Source organism: Panthera pardus, unplaced genomic scaffold (assembly GCF_024362965.1).
Source record: "Panthera pardus isolate Hobbes unplaced genomic scaffold, ASM2436296v1 HiC_scaffold_14, whole genome shotgun sequence".
Taxonomy (NCBI): Eukaryota; Metazoa; Chordata; class Mammalia; order Carnivora; family Felidae; genus Panthera; species Panthera pardus.
In genome coordinates this window covers 443,308-452,019 of record NW_026526699.1, presented here as the reverse complement: position 1 = coordinate 452,019, position 8,712 = coordinate 443,308, and the positions used below count along the sequence as shown (strand labels likewise).

Genomic DNA, 8,712 nt, shown 5'->3' with positions numbered 1-8,712 from the left:
GCGGGGTCACACACCCCTGTGACCACACCCCTTCCCCTCCCCCCCCCCGCCCTGTCACACACATCCGCGGCCCCATCACACACACACACGCACCGCCGTCTCACACACGTGGCTCTCTCTCACACACACAAACACCCTGCAGCCCCGTTGCACACACCCTCGCCCCCCCCCCCCCGGACCCGCAGCTCCCTCCCCCTCTCTCACACATACACCCGCGGTCCCCCCTTCTGTCTCTCACACACACACACCCCCGCGGCCCCGCCGCTGGCTCTGGCGCTCCCGTCGGGAAGGAGGCTCCACGCGGGCAGCGCAGGGCAAACGGGAGGCGCCGCGTGAACGCTCGCCGTTTGAAGGCAGGAATGACTAGCACGCCGGCCTTCCGCACCGGATCCGGGGAAAAGGTCTCCGCCCCGTCGCGCACCACACCCCTTCCACTTTGTTTCCGGAAGTTGATTTTGCCTGGCCGGGGCGGGACTTCCGTCCCGGCGCTGTCAGCCGGCCGGAAGCGGGCGCCGGAGGACTCGTGTCCCCCGCGGCGCGCCGTCCTCCCGCGAGCGCCTGCGCGGAGCCGGCGCGGGACGGGCGCGGGCATGGCGTTCCGACAGGCGCTGCAGCTGGCGGCCTGCGGCCTGGCCGGAGGCTCGGCCGCCGTGCTCTTCTCGGCCGTGGCGGTGGGAAAGCCCCGCGCGGGCGGGGACGCGGAGTCGCGCGTGGTCGAGGCGCCGGCGTGGGCGGGGTCCGCGCGCCCCGGGCCGGGCGTCTGGGACTCCAACTGGGACAGGTGCGGGGCCCGCGGGTGGCGTCGGGCGCGTCGACGGCCGGGCGGCGGGGACCCTGCGGGCCGCCTGCCGTCCCGTTGGGTCTGAGACGGCTGGTTCCGCCGAGGCGCGGGCGAGACCGGCTCGCGTGCGGGCTCGTGTTCCGGATCTGGCCGCGAGGCCGGCTGTGGGGGCGGGCGGAGGCGCCCGCGGCCCCCGGAGCCTCGGCTGTGCCGCACGACCCCGCCGCCGAGCCCGGGCCGCCGAGGCTGCCTCCTCGGGGTCGTGTTGAGAGAGCACTGCGCTGCCTGCGCACCGGGGAGCCCGGGGCGGCGATGGTGGGCGGTGGACGGAGGGCTTAGATCTCCCTGTCTTCGTTTCCCTCCCTCGACTTCTGAACGCGCGGATTGGAGGATCCTTGCCTCCCAGCTGAGCGGAATGGGGACGAGGGGCCCAAAGGATGCTAGCCTGGCCCCTCAAGGGACCTGTGTGCAGGGAAGATGTGCGTCTTGGAGACGCGCGTGAGCCATCGGTCACACGTGCTTATCGAGCGCTTGAGATGTGGCACCTGTGATCAGGAAACATTTTTTAGTGTTATTTGATGTTAGTGAATTTAAATTTAAAAATCAAAGCAGTGCAGGTTTTTAAATATAGTTTATGTGTCGCAGTGGTGGTATTGACACGTTGGATTAAATAAAGTAAACTTTTGAAATTTCACCTGTCCCTTTCTACTTTTTAAAGGTGGCTTTTTGGAAACTTACATTTGTTGCTGGTGTTCTGTTTCTATTGGACAGCACTGGTCTGGAGTCTGGGAGTGGCCACTGTGGGATGGTTTACGCAATCCCAGCTCCTCCTCTGTCGTTTATCTGAATGAGTGCACAGAACTGGTATTGACTAGCAGCCTAGTTGTATCAAGAACTTCACGGGTGTTTTCTTTAGAACCTTTAATTAAAATAAAGACTTAGAATACGTTTACAGGAAAATTGGAAAGATAATAAGCGTTCCTGTATACTGCACACCTGATTTCCTCTTTTACTAACATCTTACTTTAGTATGGTTTATGTGTCATAATAAGTGAACCAATATTTGTGTGTTCTTAACTTTTTTTTTTCTTTTTGCGGTTGTACTTTTTTGCGGTTTCTTCAGTTTTCAGTTATTGTTGTCTCTTCCAGGATCCCACGTGACAATTAGTCATGTCTCCTCAGGCTTCTCTTGACTGTGGCAGTTTCTCAGACTTTCCTTGTTCTGATGACTTTGACCATTTTGAGGATGGTTATCGGGAATTTTTTTTAAATTTTTTTTTTTTTTTTAATGTTTAGTTTTGAGACAGAGAGAGACAGAGCATGAACGGGGGAGGGTCAGAGAGAGAGGGAGACACAGAATCGGAAGCAGGCTCCAGGCTCCGAGCCATCAGCCCAGAGCCCGACACGGGGCTCGAACTCACGGACCGCGAGATCGTGACCTGAGCTGAAGTCGGACGCTTAACCGACTGAGCCACCCAGGTGCCCCTGAGGATGGTTATCGGGAATTTTATAGAACGCCCCTCAAATGGGATTTGTCTGTTTTTCTCATGATTGGACCAGGGTCATATCCTTTTTTTTTTTTTTTAAACATCAGTACAACTTCTGAATTTCTTAGGGCTTTTTAAGGAAACAAGGTGGACTCTGACTCTGTTTGAAGCAGCACTGGACTCACTTTATTGGTTGAGGCTGACACACTGTATTTGTTCACCAAGTCTAGATTTATGAAGGGGGATGCTGTCTGTGCTGGAGAGTTCCAGGACCTCATCCAGTGAATTCTCCAGCCTCTTCCTGAAGAACCTCATCCAGTCTGGGCTTTCTGTGTCTGTGCCTGCCATGCCCAGGGGTCTTCTCTGGCTCAGCCCTAGGTTCCCATGTGGCATCTCGGCCTATCTGTATTAGGGCACCCCAGGTTTGCCCTGAAGAACCCTTGAGTCGCCACCCCTCCCCCAGACCTTACGCTTTCACCACTGTCTCAGCTGAGTATGTTCTTTCCCTAGCTCTGCCCATGACATAGACCTTTAGCTCTTACTAATTTCAGTTCTGGGAGCCACCAGACATGCTTGTCTTCATGACATTTGGTCATTTCTCAGCATCTTTCCTGCTGCTGTCCCCCCACTTTCCCATCAGCTCTTTCTCACGTTTCCAAGAGTGCCACCCAATCGACTTCGTGATGCTGGGAACGTCTTCCTCCTCACTGTCCACCATGATCGCCACTATCCCATGTGCTGCTGAGCATTTCAAGTGTGCCTAGCGTGACTGGGGAAATGGGAGTTTTATTTTAACTTTCATCATCTTGATTGTAAGTAGCCACATGGCCAGGGGCTGTCATTCCTCTGTGTCAGCAAGTTCATACTGGCCTTCTTGTGGGCACTCCCCCAGCCCTCCCTCCGCTGCCCCTTCCTGTTACCTGGTTTCATTTTCTCCACGTCACTGACCACCTGGCTGTTACCAGTCTTCGCTAGAACGTAGGTAGCACGAGGGCTTCGCTTGTCTGCTTCATTCGCTGATCACCCCAAACAGGCCTGGTGCTTGGGTCTGTGCAGTAAATGAGATGTGCTCTGGGAGGAGGGACTCTCAGGGGCCAGTGGTGGAAGGCAGAGGACAACTGGCTTGTCCCTGTGCTTTCCTAAGACAGAAAGACTGGCTTGCCGGAAATCTCCAGACTGAGTTGTGAACAGGGGTCACAAAGATGACACCTCTCCTGTTTCTTTTTTTCTTTTTTTTAATTTTTTTATGTTTATTTTTGACAGAGAAAGAGAGAGAGCGAGCGAGCATGAGTGGGGGAGGGGCAGAGAGAGGGAGACCCAGAATCTGAAACAGGCTCCAAGCTCTGAGCCGTCAGCACAGAGCCTGACGCGGGGCTCGAACTCACAGACAGTGAGATCATGACCTGAGCTGAAGTCGGACGCTCAACCGACTGAGCCACCCAGGCACCCCTCTCCTGTTTCAACATTAGGCGAGAACCGCTGTCCTTGGTGAACCTGCGGAAGAGGAACCTGGAATCTGGAGAAGAAGAACTGGCCTCCAGGCTGGACCACTACAAAGCCAAGGCCACGCGACACATCTTCCTCATCAGGCACTCCCAGTACCATGTGGATGCTTCCCAGGAAAAGGACCGCACGCTGACGCCCCTGGGTACGTGCTGGTCGCACCGGGCTCCTTTGTACCTGTGTCAGGGGCCTGACCGAGATTCAAGCACGGTCATTAACAGTGATCGTCAGCCCGACTGACACAAGACAGTCGTTGAAAACACCCTCGGCTTTAAAAAATAGATGGTGAGGCTTGCGAGCGATCAGATCTGAGGCATAGCAGAGGTGTTCTGTACCCCCGACGCCCTGTGGGTGCCTACTGCGCACCCTGTGTGCTTGACTCAGCCTGCTGCTGAAGACCCTGTGTCTGCACACGCAGGTCTGTTTAGAGTCGGCTTTGTGATAAACCGACGAGACCGGGTGACAGCCGCTCTGACTGGCCAGAAGTGCCGAGTGTTGCATTTTCTGGCCGTCGTGAGCGGCACTGCCGGGCATGCCTGTCCGCCGTGTGCTGCATGCAAGCATGTCTGTAGAAGAAACTCCAGGAGGAGAAGTGCACAGTGGTCTGCGCTGCACTTACCCATTTATGCGCATATTAAAAAATTCAGATGGCATAGAGGGTTCGGCAGTCTGTTTTCCAGCCTCCTGTGCTGGTCACTCTGAGGCCGTCGGGTCTTTATGTGTTGACATCTGTGATGATTGCACAGCTGGTGGATCGGTGGCACGTTGCGACTCCATCTTTGGGCAAAACTGAATAAAAGTGGCATGAGGGACCCAGAAATAGTAAACAGGACCCTACCTAGACTTCAGCGAGCCTCAACCTTGGTCATTGTTTTCAACATTTCTTCTGGATGGGGCTGAAGGTAACTGGATTATCTCATTGGTCTAACCTGCTGAGTGCCTGGCCCCCAGTTAGGCCCAGGCCCCAGGAGGGCCTGCCCATCTTGTCCCCCAACCTTCATGGTACTTGGGTGAGGACTGGGGTATTTGTAAACAGAAGAGGGGCTGCAGCAACATGGAATTCTCTGGTGTGTTTCACCTTCAAGGTCGTGAACAGGCTGAACTGACGGGGCTCCGACTTGCAAGCTTGGGCTTGAAGTTTAATAAAATTGTCCATTCGTCCATGACCCGTGCCATCGAAACCACTGATATCATCAGCAAACACCTGCCAGGTGAGTGCCCTGCCGCCCCAGGCCCCTTGGCAGCAGGACTGAGATGGGAGGGCTCTGGGCAGCCTCTCCCGAAGGGGTAACCTGAGTCCCTGCTTTTCCTGCAGGCGTCTCCAAAGTCAGCACAGACCTGCTGAGGGAAGGCGCCCCCATTGAGCCCGACCCACCCGTGTCCCACTGGAAGCCGGAGGCTGTGGTAAAACCCCCACTCCCCCGGGGAGCACCCCCTGCTCCAGCCCCTCACTCTCTCCACACCCCTCGACCTGTGGCCTGCGTGCTGCCCCTATGCTTAAGATTCTCTACTCTGCCCCCAGCAGTATTACGAAGATGGGGCCCGGATCGAGGCCGCCTTCCGGAACTATATCCACCGGGCAGATGCCAAGCAGCAGGAGGACAGTTACGAGATCTTCATCTGCCATGCCAATGTCATCCGCTACATCGTGTGCCGGTGAGGAAACAGTACAGACGCAGCCGCTTGGCCTAGTGTAGGGCGGGCCGCCTGGCCAGTGGTGTTTCCTGGGTGAAACCCACATGGCCACCTGCTTAGGGCTCTGTGTGCCCTGGACTCCTCGCACCGTACAGTCTATTTCCCCCCATCTTGGGAGACAATGCAAACATTCTCTTTCCAGTTTATACTGTTTGTATCTAGTACCCGCCAGTGGGTCCTGCCACAGCGGATCCTGTGGTGGCATTTGCCTGACGGTGCTTTCGTGTTTCCCTCATTCTGCATTTCTTCATTCAGATTCTTTTGTAAGAGCTCACTCTCACTCTGCGTTGGTTTGCTTGTAGGATTATGGACTCACAGATCTTTAGTTGGCGCCGTGGGTCGTAACGCATCAGCACGTCGCTGCTCTGGCTGCCCCAGCATTGGCTGCTGGGCCTCACTTCCTGGCACTATAGTAGGTTCCGGAGCCCCCATGAGTGACGCCTGCCCTGAGGCGCAGCTGTGTGTCAGAGGGCTCTGGAGGTGGTTAGGCTGGCTGGCACTTACATATCTGACCGAAGCTCACTTAGTGCAGAATGTGAAATAGCCGTAAGCCCAGCCAGCCCCCAGACCCACCAGAAAATGTGTGTCAGGCATTTGAGTAGCTGTGGGATTTCCCCTTCTCGTGAGATGACAAGTATGGCAGCAGCAGGACAGGACACAGCCCGGCCGGCTGGCCTGTGGTGCCGTCCAAACCTACGCCTAGGGTCTCTGCTGACCCTGCTTGACCCTCGGGCCTGTCGCCAGAGCTGGGGGGGTGGGCGCACGTACGGCCTCTGGTGAGAAGCTCAGAGCATCCGGGGCAGGGTGCACAGGGACGCCAGGCCACATGGAGGGCGACTTGAGACGGGGCTCCACACCCTCCAGCTAAAGTGCCCCCAGAAGGCGTAGTCTGGGAACTCCTGTGTACAACACACACCGTTTCCTCCGCGCCCTCCTGTCTGCTGCTCTTGGCATGCGTGGATCAGCCGTGTGTGAGCACCATGTTCTAACACGGCCTGGGGTAGGCTGACGTAGGCGGCCATTAGGAAGTGACCCCGATGCTGAAAACATACGCAAAACCCAGAAGTAATCGTGGGTTTGGCGTAAAGGTGGCCCGTGTGACAAAGGGCTAGAAGGAACCAGAGCATCCCCGTCACGGTATGTGAGGGCCCTGCAGAGCCTGGGGGAGACGTGAAGAAGACTCAAAAGCAGCACTAAGGTAGCTCTCCCCGAGGCTGTCAGCCGCAGGGTGAGCCGCCGGGATGGCGCTCGTCCACTGGGACATTCGGGGCTCAAAGGACGTCTGACGACTCAAAGGGAAGCCATTATGACACTGGGCTTTTCAGCAACTATCGCGCCTAAAAAGCATTTCTAAGAACAAGAAGACACTGTTCTAAGGATTATGCGTTACACCACCCTGTTCCCGGCAGTGAGCGGGTCAGGAGTGGGTCTTCTGCACTGTCTGGCGCCCCCTGCCCCCTTCTGATTACACTGGAAAGAGATCAGCCACACTCACCTGTAGAAACTGTGTTTCTGACTCACCTGCACCTCTTGAGCTGGGTTGGTCCCCTGACTCGATGGGTTGGTGTCTGCCCAGCCCTTCCCTTTGCGGGTCCTGGCCCCGGGAAGGTCTGAGGGGTGACTGAGCTCCCTGTTCCAGCACGTTCTTTCTCTTCCAGGGCGCTGCAGTTCCCCCCAGAAGGCTGGCTCCGCCTCTCTCTCAACAATGGCAGCATCACCCACCTGGTGGTTCGGCCTGATGGCCGAGTGGCGCTCAGGGCCCTCGGGGACACGGGGTTCATGCCTCCGGACAAGATCTCCCGCTCCTGAGGGCTGCCCAGAGGACCTGCTCTCCAGGTCCCCAGCCTGGTTCGCACAGGTGCCGCCACGGACACAGCTCCTTCCCCATCTTCCTTCCACAGGCTTTGCTGTGGTGATGCTGTTTCTCGGGGAGGAAGGTGAAAAAGCACGAATGTCTTTAGTATCTAAAATGTGGCGTTTCAGTCTGTACTTCGGCCCAGGATGGAAAAGGGAATCGTCCTGAGCAGATCAGCCTGATTTCTCTCTTGGGGTTCTCTGCCCTGTCTGCCAGGACGGGGCCTCACTGACGCTGTCTGCGGGGACTACGGCCAGTTTTCCCAGGCGTCTTTGGTTGTGACCGCTGTTGGCCACGTGAGCCCCTCGAGGCTGTCGGCAAAGTCCACTAGGCACGAGGGGCTCCACGGAGGAGGGCCGCCAGTGCTTCCATTCAGAACTTGTCATACATTCTTCTCATTTCTTAAAACTCCATCACTTAAATATTTGTCAATTAAAGATTCTATTCATCTGGGTTCTTGCTTTGGTAACCACTCAGTCTGGAGTCCTGCACCCATGACACCGCTGGGTCTGAACTCCCCTGTGTTGTTAGGCCTTTCCCGGCACCTCAGAGCAGCATGACGGGTGAGGGAGGGGACCGGAGAGCGACAGTGCAGCCAGGGTCCTGTTTCAGTAAAATACCAGATACTTTAGTCTGCCTCTGGCTGTTAATCCTTTACACTTACGGATGAAACTGTTTAGACGTGATGTGTCCATTCCAAGTATTCTGTTAACTTAGGAGAAACTTCCTGTGAGGTGGTTATGAACATTTTCTGCAATCTGTGCAACTAATTGGGACATCTGATCCACTTCTCTGTAACTTTGGAAATAACTGCAAAATAAAATTTTATTTTACTGGTTTTTCAAGGTGCTATTGTGAATGTTTTAAAGAAAACAGGAGCCCAGACTCGCCAGAATGCTGCAGCAGCGGTGGCAAGTGTTTTCCACGGTGATGTGTTTCCTGGGGTTGACGGCCTTGCTGGGCGTGTACCCACCAGGGGCCAAGGCCCAGACCCAAGATGCACCAGCCCCACGGCACTTTCTAGAAAGTTGTGACATGCCAGGGGCTGTACCGGCTTCTCAGAGGATACAAGTGACAGGCAATACATCTGACCTCCGGTGTGCATGACGCATGGGAACCCGAGTCCGAGCCCTGGACCCTCAGACCAGCCAGGACCTGAGGTGGAGGTAGCAGGCCCTTCCCCTCCTTCCTCAGGGAAGTTGGTGCTGCCGCCTCTCTCATCTTCAGACCTGCCTTTCCGGCAGCATTTCACTTGACCTTTGAGATGCAGGGCAGCATTTTGGAAACCAAAAACAAGCCCACATCGCGGGGAGGCAGGTGAGGAGGAGGTCGGTGCTAACATGGGGTCGGGGCTCACTGATGTCTGAGGGGACAGGGACTCCAGACTTCTG

General features: G+C 56.1%; 1 protein-coding gene across 2 annotated transcripts; it reads left to right on the top strand.

Annotated features, from left to right (window-relative positions):
- The first annotated feature begins 544 nt into the window (after window positions 1-544).
- PGAM5 (PGAM family member 5, mitochondrial serine/threonine protein phosphatase) lies at window positions 545-8,160 on the top strand. Of its 2 annotated transcripts, none has more exons than XM_019439044.2 (6): window positions 545-781; window positions 3,738-3,916; window positions 4,857-4,982; window positions 5,087-5,175; window positions 5,297-5,427; window positions 7,125-8,160. In XM_019439044.2, exons 1-6 carry the CDS (start codon window positions 591-593, stop codon window positions 7,273-7,275), a joined length of 867 nt encoding a protein of 288 aa, XP_019294589.1. In that variant the 5' UTR covers window positions 545-590; the 3' UTR covers window positions 7,276-8,160. The 2 variants fall into 2 exon arrangements, with proteins under 2 accessions (XP_019294589.1, XP_019294588.1); XM_019439043.2 differs by having other exon boundaries at window positions 5,294-5,427.
- The last annotated feature ends 552 nt before the right edge of the window (window positions 8,161-8,712 follow it).